The sequence below is a fragment of the Herpailurus yagouaroundi genome, unplaced genomic scaffold (assembly GCF_014898765.1).
Source record: "Herpailurus yagouaroundi ecotype Mexico unplaced genomic scaffold, PumYag 29, whole genome shotgun sequence".
NCBI lineage: Eukaryota > Metazoa > Chordata > Mammalia > Carnivora > Felidae > Herpailurus > Herpailurus yagouaroundi.
Window position 1 is genome coordinate 93,501,719 of NW_024412377.1, and position 15,132 is coordinate 93,516,850.

The 15,132-nt window shown below is 34.3% G+C and overlaps 1 protein-coding gene across 1 annotated transcript in view; it reads right to left on the minus strand.

Annotated features, from left to right (window-relative positions):
* XRCC4 (X-ray repair cross complementing 4) overlaps positions 1-15,132 on the minus strand; it is a 239,406-nt gene that overhangs the window by 211,417 nt on the left and 12,857 nt on the right. Inside the window, exons 2-3 of the mRNA XM_040449374.1 lie at positions 13,925-14,073; positions 6,788-6,963 (exon numbers count right to left, since the gene is read on the minus strand). Coding sequence (XP_040305308.1) covers positions 6,788-6,963; positions 13,925-14,063 — 315 coding nt within the window. The 5' untranslated portion in view covers positions 14,064-14,073. The remainder of the gene's footprint in view (positions 1-6,787; positions 6,964-13,924; positions 14,074-15,132) is intronic.

Here is a 15,132-nt window from a genome sequence, read left to right on the forward strand (position 1 = left end):
GGAGAAAGAGAGAATCCAAAGCAGGCTCCACACTGTCATTGCAGAGCCCCATGTCAGGCTTGAACTCAGGAACCATGAGATCATGACCTGAGCCAAAATCTAAGGCGCCCCTTAAGTCAACTATTCTACTCCTAAGTATTATCCAAGAAAAATGAAACATTTCCACACAAAGATCACTACACAAATATTCATGGAGCTTCATTTCTTATAGTCCAAAACTAAAAATCACCCAAATGACCATCAACTGGTGAATGCATAAATTGGGGTATACTCATAAAATGCAATACTACTCAGTATTAAAAAAAAAAAAAAAAAGGAAGAAAGAAAGAAAGAAAGAAAGAGAAATGAACAATTCACACAATAACCTGGAAGAATCTCAAAATAATTACGCTGAGTGAGTGAAGTCAGACCAAGGTGGGGGAGGGGGGGAACTACCTACTAAAAGATTATATTTATATGAAATTCTAGAAAATGTACAATAATCTATGGTAACAGAAAGTGGTTCTATGGAGACTGACTGGGGGACAAGCAGGTGTGGGAGGGGAGAATGACAAAGGTACAAAACAGTCTGCTGGGGAAGGAGGATATCATTACCTTGACTGTGGTCAAAGCTTGTTAAAATGTATCAAAATGTGTACTTTCTATATGCACATTATATATCAATAAAGCTGTTATAAAAAACATACCCACAAAAAGATTGACACATCAATGTATACAGCTGCTTTACTCACAGTAGCTGACTACTGGAAACCAACCACACACACACATCTAAAAGTGAATGTGGTATATCTGCACAAGAGAATACTGCTCAAAAATCAAAAGAAGTGAGTTGCTGATATACAACACGTTATGATGAATCTCAAAAACATTATACCATGTAAAGTTACATAAAAGAGTTCATAATGTATGGTTCCATTTATATGAAATTCTAAAACAGGCAAAGCTAATTTGTAATGACAGAGAACAGTGGTTGCCTGGGGCCTGGAGGGTAGGCAGGGTTTGGGGAGAAAAGGGGTGTAATTGGGGACTGACTGAAAAGAGGCATAAAGGAACTGTCTGGAGTGATGAAAAACGTACATTTAACAGAAAGTACATTTTATCATATGTACATTATACATAAACTAAATTAAAAAAAATTTTTTTTCGGGTATTTAAGACAGAAGCTTAGGGGTACCTGGGTGACTCAATCGTTTAAGCGTCAGACTTTGGCTCAGGTAATCATCTCAGGGCTTGTGTATTCAAGCCCTGCGTCCAGCTCTGCGCTGACAGCTCAGAGCCTGGAACCTGCTTCGGATTCTGTGCCTCCCTCTCTCTCTGTCCCTCTCCAGCTCACACATTGTCTTTCTCTCTCTCTCTCTCTCTTTCTCTGTCTCTCTCTCAAAGATAAATATTTTTAAAAATTTTGTTTTAATTAAAAAAAAAAAGACAGAGGCCTAGATTCTATCCTAACTCAATACTTACTGCTTTTCTTAGGAACTTGTTTAAGCCTTCAGCATCTGTTTTCTCACATATAAACAATAACAAGGTGAAGTGAGTACATGTTAAAGGAAACTGACTGACAAGTAAGAAGCAGTATTAATATTATAAACACTCAAAAGTCCTTCTAGAGCATAATTTTCCCATGTTATTTTCTACTTCTGTCTTTAGTTTGTTTCATTCCTGAACTACAGAAGAAAAAACTAAAATATAATGACTTTGAGATGAAGGCAAGAAAAAGCAAAAGTTCTCAAAGACGAAATAGTATAACTGAAAATTAATAATCTTCTTAAAGTAAAAACTCTATTGTCTCTTTTATGGCTTGACTAGAGAGTACATACTTTGAGCAGGATTTCTGTACCACTTAGATTACTGATTTAGTTCCCACATTCCAATGAAGTAGGAAAATTATGAAGTCTTTAATATATAAATGGTAGATGTGTACAAATATTTCTATCACAGAAATAAAGAATACTATTATTTTTTTTCAGGCATTCAAAGTAGGAAAATTATGAAGTCTTTAATATATAAATGGTAGATGTGTACAAATATTTCTATCACAGAAATAAAGAATACCATTATTTTTTTTCAGGCATTCAAAGAACACATTTCCAACCCATACTCTCACAAACCTGAAAGCAATTACACTTTTGACAAAGTCTTTGGCAGAATATCATATAAAGGCTCAAATTCTGATATTTCATCTGGAAATACCCATTTGAATCCAAAGTCCCCAAACCACAGGGACACATGACAATTATACAGGATTTTAGACTGATGTTTTTACAAACCACTTTGGCTGCTTTGGGCGAACTTATTGTACTTCATTTTTATATATCTGAAAATGAAAATTTAATAGCTATAGGGAAGTTGTGTGACGTTAGAATGCATTTTTTTTATTTAAAAAGTTACAATATATAGCAAGATACAAATTAGTCTGTACCTTGCTACATCTTGCAACATTTTTTGAACTAAAACATGACTGAAACAATTGTTTATAATGAAAATGATACAGAAATAACCCTGTAACAATAAAAGTGAAACCGTCTAAATGACACATCAATCTCTCATAAATGTTAACATGCAGAAATTGTTAGTTGCCCCTCTATCTCTACCTTCCCCTTTTTACACGGTAATGGAAATTACTGGGCATAGAACACATCTGATGATCACATTTCACAGATTTCCTTGCAGTGAGATGAAGCTTTGTGACTTAGTTCTGGACAATGGATGTAAGCAAAAGTAATGTATGCAACTTTAGGTCATGGCCTTAAAGAAAATACACACGCTCTTTATTTTCTCCTTAACTCAGTCCTATTGCCTAAAAGGTGAACATAACAGCAAAGCTACAGCAGCCTTCTTGGACCAGTAGATAAAAACTGTCTGTTAAAAATGGCAAGGCAGGGAACGCCTGGGTGGCTCAGTTGGTACCTCAGTGGGTCCAGAGTCTCTCTCTGCCTCTCCCCAACTCGCTCATGCTCTCTCTCTCTCTCAAAAACAAACAAAAAATAAAAATAAATAAATAAGTAAAAATGTCAAGGCAACAGGATTTAAAAAAGACTGGGCCTCCAACATCATAAAGCCATTATATTAACCCTCAACTGCCCATCTGTATTTTTAAATCAAAGAAAAACAAACCTCTAAAGTACTTAAGTTGTCAAATTTTCAGCCTAAACTGTATCCCAGCTTCTGATCATGGGGGCAGTGGAGACAAAGAAAAAGGAATAAAAAATAAACTTTACTATAATTCTAAAAGAGACCCATAGCTAATTCTCTTTTGTGTGTGTGTGTGTGTGCACGCGCATGTGTGTATTATGTTTAATTGTGCTTCAAACCTCATGGCTTTCCTTCATTAGGGCTATTTTTAGAGCTATAAAACCACAGTATGTTAGATGACCTGTAATGAACTCAAGAAATCACTTTAAACCTTTATAGATGACAAAACAGAAGTATGAGCAAACAAATAATGAGCCCAAGGTTATTCTTATCAAAAATTATTAGATCTTTTTTTTTTGTGGCTCATAAACAAGTTTTTTCTGAAGAAAAAGAGCAAGTTATGAAAGGAAAAAAGGAAAACATTATTAACTAAGATGTATTGTTTGCATGACAAAGAATATACTGCAAAATCAGGAATTGCAAATGGCAAGAAAATAACAATGACTTATGAAGTATAAGAAAAATCTCTCCTGAATGGGGGTTACTACTTATAATGAAGAGATGAGTTCTAAATACTTGTTGGGGCGCCTGGGTGGCGCAGTCGGTTAAGCGTCCGACTTCAGCCAGGTCACGATCTCGCGGTCCGTGAGTTCGAGCCCCGCGTCGGGCTCTGGGCTGATGGCTCGGAGCCTGGAGCCTGTTTCCGATTCTGTGTCTCCCTCTCTCTCTGTCCCTCCCCCGTTCATGCTCTGTCTCTCTCTGTCCCAAAAATAAATAAAAAAACGTTGAAAAAAAATTAAAAAATAAATAAATAAATAAATACTTGCATAATATGTTTTCATCTAGAATAATCTACTGCCAACAGAAAAATATTGGTGAAGGGCAGGAAGGGTACCAGAGGTTTATACTGTGTGGAGAAAGGTAATGTCTAGCTGGTCATTCAACATTTATTCCAATGGCAATTAAGTTAAAATAAAAACACCTATGTTATCTTTAAAGAAAAACTAATTAGAGCATAAATGAAATTTTGGGTGTTATGAGCTCAAAAGGAATCTCATGACAATTATGCACACACTCCCTACAAAAAAGGTGTATAACATTCACATTATACATTTTTAAATATTTCATTGCTTTGGATTGACAATTATTTCACTCTGATAAAACACAAGATAGTATTTTCAAAAACTCACATATTTTTGAATACAAAAATCAGCCATTACTTTCTTTAAAAAATTTCCCTCTAAAAAGATTTTTGTAAAAGAATATTTTATATAAATTTCAAGTAAGTCTTATATGACTGAATACCCAAAATGTTCAAATTATGCAGTGATCTCCAGCACAGAATTAAAAACATAAAACTTCTTGAACTGATGGCAACAAATGACTAAAAACCATGACCCTGAGAGGTATAAAACTGGTAGTAACTGTACTTAGGACTCATGGGATATCCTTTGCACTGGGAGAGTAACCTTATGACAACAAATGACAGGATTCACTACAACTCTCTGGACGGAATCTACATTCATTCTTTTCTTCTAAGTATAAGAAGATTTTGGCCACAATCGGATGTCTGTGTCCATCAAGCAAAGGATTACAAATTCCTTTTAAATTTTTACATCATCCAAAGCACTATAACCCTTAAGAAGGATTCTGCCATGTGTCCAATTGTCCGCATATTTTTGCCAGCAGATGAATTTACAAGATATTGTCACTATGAAATTCAATTTCAGAAACACATCCTGAAGCACTGGGAGATTCCCATGGCAGTTTGGCCAAATGAACTTGTAATTTTCATCTGCATCCATAAGGCTGACCACAGCACCACAAACTGAAAATTACACTTCATTCAAATATCCAAAAATATCTTTCAAGTATGCCAACTCATGAAAAAACTCATGAAACTCTTCTGAGAGCACCATTTCTTTTTCTCATAAGCAAATTAATAGATGAAAAATAAGGAAACAGTTATCTACACTACAGTGTAGTGCTCTAAGACATATCCTGGGACATACTGGGAATCGCTTATTCTGTTTCCATTTCTTGAGAAAACCTGTTGAAAAGTAGCATTTCAAGGTTTTCTCTCTCTCAATAAAGTTGATTATATCCAAGGTGGTAAGCAAGACACCTTTTAGGATAATTGTCACAGTTTTTAATGCTGATTCATGCCAAGCCAATTGTAAAAGACATAGATCATGAATCCTTGAAGTTCTTTCTTCACAAAAGCAGCAAAATCAGATGTACTTCCAAGTACTCCATCCAAATCCAAGCAAACCCCCCAAGTCAAATACAGCAAAAGCCTTTCAGGCTTCCAAAAGGTAACTCACAATCTTGGAATTTCTCACGCATCAGTGTACATAAAACAGATAAAAACCAGAAACTAGCTACATGAAATAATGTCAGTCATTACACATGAATGCTTGTTGAATGGGAAATGGTACTACTTCCAATTTGATGATAATCTGCTTCAAAGTATCAGAAGAAAAAGTCGAGAGCTCTTTTGAACATAACATCATTTGATTGTGCTTCGGTCATAGGAAAGAACACTTTGCAATAAATAACAAAATTTCAGTAGTCAGTTCAGACCTTACCTAACCTATTTTAGATTATCATTTTAAGGACCTCAGCATGTTGAAACTTACATAAATTGGATAAGTAGAAAAAGTATGTATCCTCTAAACAGAAATAATTACCGAAGCCAGTCTCTCTGTGTTATTCTCTATAGGTTAACATACATTTCAAAATAATGATTCCATCTGTTGCTTTACATGTTTCTCTAATTGGTGAAATCCCTTTAATCATTCTGAATTAAAGAGTCATTTTAAAGGAATTTTTTTAACTCAATTTAGTTCCAGCACAAATTGCCAATAACTGTCTCTAAACATAATGGGCTAAAAATTTCCCTCCCTGTATTCTACTATAGACGTCGTATCAGAATGATAAACCACTGGTCAAAAGCAAATAATTCAATCTCTGATTATACCATAAACTTAGGTAAAATATATAAACAGTACATTTTGATGCATATGTTTGATACAGAAACCACCCACTTTGATCTGAATTGGTATAAGAACTAAAGAGGACAAGTAGCAGATATTCTTGTCTGTAAAGCATGTAAGCCTTGAAAAACTTGGGTTGAAATTTATTCCTATTTTAGTATTTCTAAGTTTGATACATACATAAAATACCTTAATTCCCAAGGACATGTCTTATTGAACTTAATTTTTTCGATTTGTAATTTCAAATACATTCTAATGAAGTTGAGAATAAGTCATCATTATTAAATATTATTGGAAAATATATATTCTTTCTTAAAATCAGTATTTTCCAAAACGTATTACAATAAACTTTGCCTCAATGGTCGAAAGCTTCTGACCCCACTTTTCAGAACTATTGATTCATGTAATTATCTCTATTATCCTTATTTTTAAACCATTAGCAACTAAATACATTTCCTAATAATTATTTTTCACAATTAATTAATATGAAGCATTTAATGACTATAATGTTGAATGAAGCATTCTTCCAACTTGGAAACAGAGTACTTCTCAAACTTTGATTTCCTAGGTATTCTGGTAATAAGCTAGTTACTTAGAAAATTCCTCAATAAATGCTCTGACATTTTACCACTTACAGTATTATGGAAAGTTTTACTTACTGAAATATCTTTCAGGTTTTTCTCAAAGGAGAAATGACAAGACTCTTTAGAAAAATCAAACTTGTATGCATCAGCTGGTCCTCCTCCTGATATCAATACTTTCCTCAGTTCATCAACATATTTCTCTTTTTCCATTGCCATGTCATCAGCTTCTTGAGAAATCTCTGATTCGGAAACTATGGGGGACAAAAATAAGTTTCAAAATGAAAAATAAATTCCTAAACATGAGAACATACTTGATTACCTGTTGCTACTAATTTATCACTTATGTTACAGAAATTTAAACAAAAGGTAAAACCAATCCCCATATCACACGTTTTTAAGTAAAATTATACCATTTAACTGAACTAGCAATTTTTTAAAATGTTATTATTTACTTTTGAGAGAGAGAGAGAGTGTGTGAACAGGGGAGGGGCAGAGAGAGAGGGGCACAGAGCATCTGAAGCAGGCTCTGAACTGACAGCAGACACAGCCCAATGCGGGGCTTGAACTCACGAACCATGAGATCATGACCTGAGCCTAAGTCAGACGCTTAATTGAGCCACCCAGGTGCACCTGAACCTAGTAGTTTTTAAGAAACATGTTAATTTAGCCTCAAATCTCATCTGAAAAACATTAGACTCCTTGCATTTTTTTCTGCCCTCAAATGAAATACATGCATTGTAACTTACTAGAAAAACTACCGTCTTGTATACCTGCTCCTATGTCAAAGTCAGATAAATTATTCCTTATGATGATTAATACGCTCAGTATTTTACAACATCTTTCTTGTCTCAATTATTAAAGAGATAAAATAGTCTATAGCCTATTTTTCACTCACATGGGCTGAGTCAAATTAAAGTAAAAATGGAGTTCATTCTTCTCATCTCATTATGTGCCAACAATAAAGAAAGTGGATGAGGCAAGTGATGAGGAAGAAAAGAGAAGGGAATTAATATTTATTGAGTGTCGCCTGTGTGACATACAGTATATTACAGATCCGGCTTCCAATTCTCTCACCTAGGTATATTGAAAGCTGATGCTCTATTCATCTATAGAAATTGTTACTTCAACAATTATATTCTCAATTCTAGATATTCTCTTTCTTTTTCATAATATCCTGTTCCACACCCTTTCTTTAAATATTGGAAGGCTTTAAATATACTTAAAATCTCTTTCAGATTGGTCTCCATGCAGGGTTCTTAGAGTATTAATTCTATTTCTACTACCTGCTGACACATTCTCATTCTGGTTTTTGCCTTTCAAGCTTTGCAATGTTTGAACAAGACTCTCCTCTAGCCAGAGTTTCATCTGATCTGGGAAACAGAGGTGGCCTTAAATGAAGGTTGCTAGTTTAACTTTCTTGGAGTCTCTATAGGCCTTAACAGCTCCGGACCAGTTTTGAAAGTTACCTTCTTCACTTGTTTTTTTACATCTGAAGCAGAGTTCAAAGGTAAATCCCCCACCCCTCATTCATACCTAACACAGGCTTAGAGATCTGATTTTTGTGGATTTTTTTTGTTTATTATTTATTTTGAGAGAGAGAGTGGAGGGAGGGGAAGAGAGAAAGAAAGAGAGAGACTCCTAAGCAAGGTCTGTGCTCAAAGTGCAGCCCCAGTGGAGCTCAACCTCACAAAATCAAGAGTCCGGAGGCTTAACTGACTGAGCCACCCAGGCGTCCCTGATTTTTGTTCACGCTTTTATTCACTCATAGCTCTTAGTGACTGGTCTGATTCTATGTTGCATCTTCAAACCAGAGAGTAGGTTTTGTTTTTGTTCTGTTTTTCTTTTTTAGGATGATTTCATTCACAGGATAACTTTTCAGTTTCCTTTCTTGACATTTAGAGCGAGTTCCAGTTCCTTGAGAGGCCTGCACTCTCAACATTCCGCCCCACTCAGGTAGTGCAGTCACAGTCATTTAGACACACATCTAGTTCAGATATTCCATGGACCTATAGTTAAGTTCTAGTTCCCATTAACCACTTTGGTTTCCCGATACCTTTTCATAGATGGCACTGGGGATTTCCCTTTATTACATTCTAAAGCTGCAACGTGTCTTTTTGCTTTTCAAATTACAAGATTTAACCTAACATTTGTTTGAAACGTGTGTGGTTGGATGGTTTCCTGTGTCAATTCAGGCTACTGCAATGATGAAAGACTCATGTGGTCCCATCTTTTTATATTCAAAGGTTACATTTATCCATTTTATCCCTTATAACACTGATAGACATTTTCATTTCTCAAATGCTAAAATTGAGGCTCAGAGCAAGTAATGCTCTACGGACACAGAGTAGATACGTGGTCAAACTGGGGTTCATACTTATCGTCTCTGCTTGTTTTGTGGTAAGGCAGATACGGGACACTGGAAAAACTATTTCTTTCCATGATATTAAAAAAAATACATTAGTATGATATACTACAGAATATACTACAATGGAATCTTTACTAAAGAATCTCCAAAAATTTAACATGGATTTTCATTCCACTGGTCTGAATCCTATCAAGTGTGTCTGGAAGCCTCATGACAGGCAATGAAGAAAAGGGTTTGAAATATCTCCATATATTTTTCATTACCCTTTTTTGGTAAGTTCTGATATTAAAATATGAATGTTAACACAGACTTTGAAAAGAGGTAAGAATAAAGATATTTTATATTCTTTTTAAAAATATTTTATGTTCTTTACATGATTTTACAGCTTCTAAAATACTTTCATATATTTTGTCTATCTCTGAAGCAGAGGCAGATTTAAGATGATCACCACTATGAAATCTAACTGACCTTCTAAATACCCTATTGGTGCTACTGAAAAAAAAACCAAAAACATAAAAATAAGAAGACAAATGCTTCCTTTTAAGGAATAATTTCATATTTTATAATTTTGAAGTTATAAAGACCTAGGAAGAGAAAATATTTCACAGAGAAATAGGAAATAACATCTGTAGAAACCATCTTTAATGCCACTACAGAAAAAAATTATAAGAAAACACAAAAGAAAATTATGTCTACTGATGAAACATCCAGTAAAAAGCATTCTAAATTTCATTAAAATGAAAAGATACTTACCTGAAAATATTTCAGAGAATTTATTCATTCAACTCTCTTATTCAAAACAATACTTAATCAGCATCTACTATGTGCCAGGTAACATTCTACACACCAGGAATACAAGTTTAACAGACAGAGAAAAATGCCAGCCTTATGCAGCCTAGATTCAAGTGCTAACATCTTAGGTATTCTCTTCGATATTCTCTTATGTTATGCCATCTGTGAAATGCTGTGATGATTATTGTTATGGAACATGCCATTTTTGAGGGAAAAAAAAACATGAAAGGAAATTTTCTATTTACATTTCCCCCTTTAAAAACTGTGAGAAAAAAATTCAGAAAAAAATGTACTTGAACATTTCCATTAATGGTAAATGTGAAATTTTGACTGCCTATTTAAAACTTCAATCCTGGAAAAACTTGGTCACCAGTTTTGAATTTTGTGCTAAGAACATCTGGAAGAAGCACAGCTGTAAGCATTCAATGTTCCAAAACCTTTGGTGACCAAAAATAAAAGCCATGGAAATAATAAAATTCAGCAAGGATACAGCTGAACCGCATAATAATGGCATAAAAAGGGAGCAGGCCAACATGACCAAAAACCAAGGAATTGTTCTCAGACATGTAGGAATCAAGAAAGCATCATTTTAACACTATTTGTGGGTAGATGAAGATGTAAATAAGGAACGAAGATTTTTTTCTTTTGGATACTTATGCATAAGGAACCGAAGACCGTGCATATCCTAGGTTTGTGTCAGTGCTTCGAAGACCACCTTATTATCCCATTAGGGATCTTGCTGTTTTGATGTTCATTTATTTGAGAGAGAGAGAGAAAGAGAGAGCACATGTGAGCAGGGGAGGGACAGAGAGAGAGACAGGATCACAAGGAGGATCCCAAGCACGCTCTGCATTGTGAGTTGTAGAGCCTGAAGTGGGACTCGATCTCACAAACTGTGAGATCCTGACCTGAGCAAAAATCAAGACGCAGACGCTTAACCAACTGAGCTTCCCGGGCGCCCCCTATTAAGGATCTTTGATGATATCACATCAAAGGTACTCTACTACCTTTATTAAAAATCCTTTGTCCACTGAACCCTGTCATATAATCTCCAAATAGGCCACTAAATATCAATGCTTAGGCCACATATAAGTAGATATAATTATGTGACAATAAATGTGTTAATAAAGTTTAATTTACTTTTCAATGAACTTTAAACTACTCTAGAGATGGGTAATATACGTTTCTCTTCACTGACTAAAATTCTTATAAAGGTCACATAATAGTCATCAATCATTAACCTACTTTGTGACTTAACTCTGCGATATAACCCTCTATAATGTTGAAGTGATGACAGACCACATGATAATTAGACCTCAAAACATTCATTAGATAAAACATTACTAATGGAAAAGAAATCAGTGAATTTAGTGTGTGGGAGATTAAAAGGAACCCCACATCCTTTTAATTTCACTCAAATGAAAAGAGAAAAAAAATTATCCAAATTGAAGGTTGCAGCAATCAAAAAATTGTACAAAAAAAACAGGATGAGGTATAGGAAGGAAATCCATTTTCATGTTTCAATTATGTAATTGTTTCAATGTTCTTAATCATGTTATTGTCTATCTATAAAGTGCCAAACCAAATCATATTTATGTAATAAGCCTTAACTAAACATGGAAACAATGTTATATTATTTGGCTTGATACTTTGTCCCTGAAATGTACACAAGAAAATAGAAATGAATAATGAAAGATATAAAACATTTGTGAGATTAAAACTTAAATATTTTTGAAAATAAAATGACCATATATGGTGCATTATAAAATGTTCTGCTTGAAAGCCTGTTTAGTAAGGAAGCCAAAATGTTAACAATTCACCAAGGATACAGAAATCATACATCACATTTTTCTCACACTATTCATTAGCTGGAAAACAAACGGCAAAATATACTACATTTACGACTAATGTCAACATTAAATAAATATACAACTGGAGTTTTCATTAAAAAACATGCTAACTCTAAAATAAATGGTTCTCTTTCTTTTCTTTCCTAGCAAGTTTTATATGTTTGAGGCATCTTTTCATTCTCTCTTCCAAAGAATATCTATTGAGCATGTATTTTCTAGGCACTGATCTAGATACTTCTAAACAATAACTGATGAATCACATGCATTCTTGCTCCTAATTAATCTAGCCTAGGGAAACAATATTCATAATAATAGTATTAAGAACAACTGCCAGCACATTCTGTTTGACATACACAAAATGTTCCATAAATGTAAATTCAACTTAAATTTCCGGTTAAATCAAGATTTAACAGTTAATCGGAGCACTCGCTTATTCCCAATCCTTAGTAATAAAAAAAAAAATTAAAACAACATTTTATTGTTCTTTGCTTTGGTGAATGAAGTTTACTAACTAGATTACAATTTATATTTTCTTTCGATAATTACATCTCTTAAAGCATCTCAAAGTCATCTGTCTACTCATAATTTATTATACAGAATAAGCCATTTGTCAACTGTCAATATCTATGTTATAAAGAAAGTATTCAGTATTCCCTACATACAAGCAACCACTTCACCTAGGACCCGTATCCTGGGCTGTGCAGTTGAAACTGCTCTCTCTCCAGATAACTGGCATTAACCTACTGCCATGATCTTCAACCCTATGCACCTCCTTTTCAAAACAGAGCTATTGTCACCTGGGTACACCTTTACCAGCATACACAGAACTAACCTGACAAGTTCTGACTCATAAAAGGCAACAACTGATTTCTCTTACATAGAAATTTACAGCTGGGGCAACTGGGTGGCTTAGCTGGTTGATCATCTGACTCTCGATTTCAGCTCAAGTCATGATCTCAGGGTCATGAGATGAAGCCTTACATCAGGCTCCATGCTAAGCTTAAGATTTTCTCTCTCTCTCTCTCTCTCTCTCCCCTCTGTCCCTCTCCCCTGCTTGCGCTCTTAAAAAAAAAAAAAAAAAAAAAAGGAAATTTACAGCTTAAACAGAGACCATAACAGGTACTGCAAACATTATCCTTGAAAACTCTTTATTTTAATAATACTTACATCAGCATTCCTTGCTGTCAAAAAAGGAGAATTAAAATAAATAAATAAGTAAACTCTGCAAGTATAAATTCAGTTTGACTGCACTGTGTAACAGAATTTTTAACATCCAAGAAAGAAAACTTTACCATGTAATTTTAAAAGACGATATAATAATTACAGTAACAAGTTTTAGGGAAATATTTCAAAATTGATAGAAGATACAAATGGTATATAAATTAACATGACAAATTTATTTTACCTAAAACATTATTTACAACATAACTCTAGAAATGACTGTTACATAACTGCGTAAATACTTTTTCAAATCTTTCAATAAAATACTTTAATAGAGTATAAAAACTGCTATATGAGCAAAAGATAATTCCATGTATTTTCACTTTAGACCTGCCATGTTCCACAAATAATAATTAATTGCAGGGTCATCAGACTTTTTAAAAGATCACTGCCAAACATAAATTAAAAGTCTATTTCATGAAGTAATAGCGAAAATACCACATACAGTTTGAACCTTGATTTACAAAATTTTACACCATGGATTCTGTTTTGTTTTTGTTACATATGTAATGCATGTATACTAGAAAATAATTCAAACAATATAAGTGTGTGAAATAAAAAGCAAATCACTACCACCCCACTCCTCCAAGCCAACACAATCCCTTGGCCCAGCCAACCCACCTTCTTATGCCTCCCAGTATTTCCCTGGGGTCCTGAAAATACATATATGTATAAACTACTATTTATGTTTTGTATAAAGACATCATTTAAAAACTCTGACCAACTCTAAGTATTAAGACTAAACTACTAACCAGAATTTACTGGGTTACATGCTAATTTATCTATCCTTCTATTAATTATATAAAATGGCATTCAATCTTAACAAATCTACACATAAATTAGACAGCAATAACAAGTAAAAGCAATCATGCTCATTTTACCCAGTAGCTACTAAAGAAACACTTTAATATGAAGTATCACTGAGGACTAAAAAACAGCACATTACTGAAATTTCACCTTTAAAAAACTTGCTTTGAATATTACCTGTTCCGGTCCATGCTGACTGACCATCAGTAAGTGTAATAACAAAACCAGATGCTAGCGTTCTCTCCCAAGCAATTTGTAGAAAATGAATTATATCTGGTTCAGAAGCAAAACAAATTCTGCTTACTTTTCTTTCCATTTCTGGTCACCTGTTATAAAATAATTAAATTAATATTTTTGTAAGAAACTTTGGCTATCAAATAATAATGTTTTCTTGTTTTCTTAATTTTTTAATGTTTATTTATTTTTGAGAGACAGACAGAGACAGAACATGAGTGGAGGAGGAGCAGAGAGAGACAGGTAGATACAGAATCTGAAGCAGGCTCCAGGCTCTGAGCTGTCAGCAAAGAGCCCGAAGCAGGGTTCAAACTCACGAACTGTAAGATCATGACCTGAGCCAAAGTGGACATTTAGCTAACTGAGCCACCCAGGCACCCTAAATAATAATGTTTTCCATATTGGTCTCTCAGCTACACAAAGCACCAAAGAAATATTAGCAAAATAGAACACTGTACAATAGTTAACCAAGCATCAAACAGTAAATCATAGTTCTATTCAATATTGGTTTATAATTTTTACAGATAAAACAGAAGCCCGTAAGTGCCAAACGAGGTGCCCAAGTTGTGTGCTGAAAAAAAAAAAACTATGCTCACCAATATGAATAAAGACTTTTCTTACTAATCCCACTTTCATTTCTAATGATTAGAGGTTCTTTTTCTATGAATTCAAAAACCATTGTTCTGCTAATTTACTCTAGAATCTTGCCCAAATTGACCTCAAACTTACCAAACTGTGGTATGACACATATTTGATTCAAAGCAAATAACTATATTCCTTCTAATACTGGAATATCCCTTGACCATGTGCACTTCATTAAGAGAGGCTGAAAGGGGCACTTTGGTGGCTCAGTCGGGTAAGCATCTGACTTCGGCTCAGGTCATGATCTCATACACAGTTCATGAGTTCAAGCCCCACACTGGGCTTGATCCTGACAACTCAGACTATGGAGTCTGCTTCAGACTCTGTGTCTCCCTCTCTCCCTTCCCCTCCCGCACTCGCACTCGGTCTCTCACTCTCTCAAAAACAAATGTTGAAAAAATTTTATAAAAAAAAGAGAGATATTTAAGCTGTAGAAACCAACATCCAAAACAAAAACTACCCTAAAAATTACAAATATACAAAGAAAAAAACATTACAAAAAGTCAAAA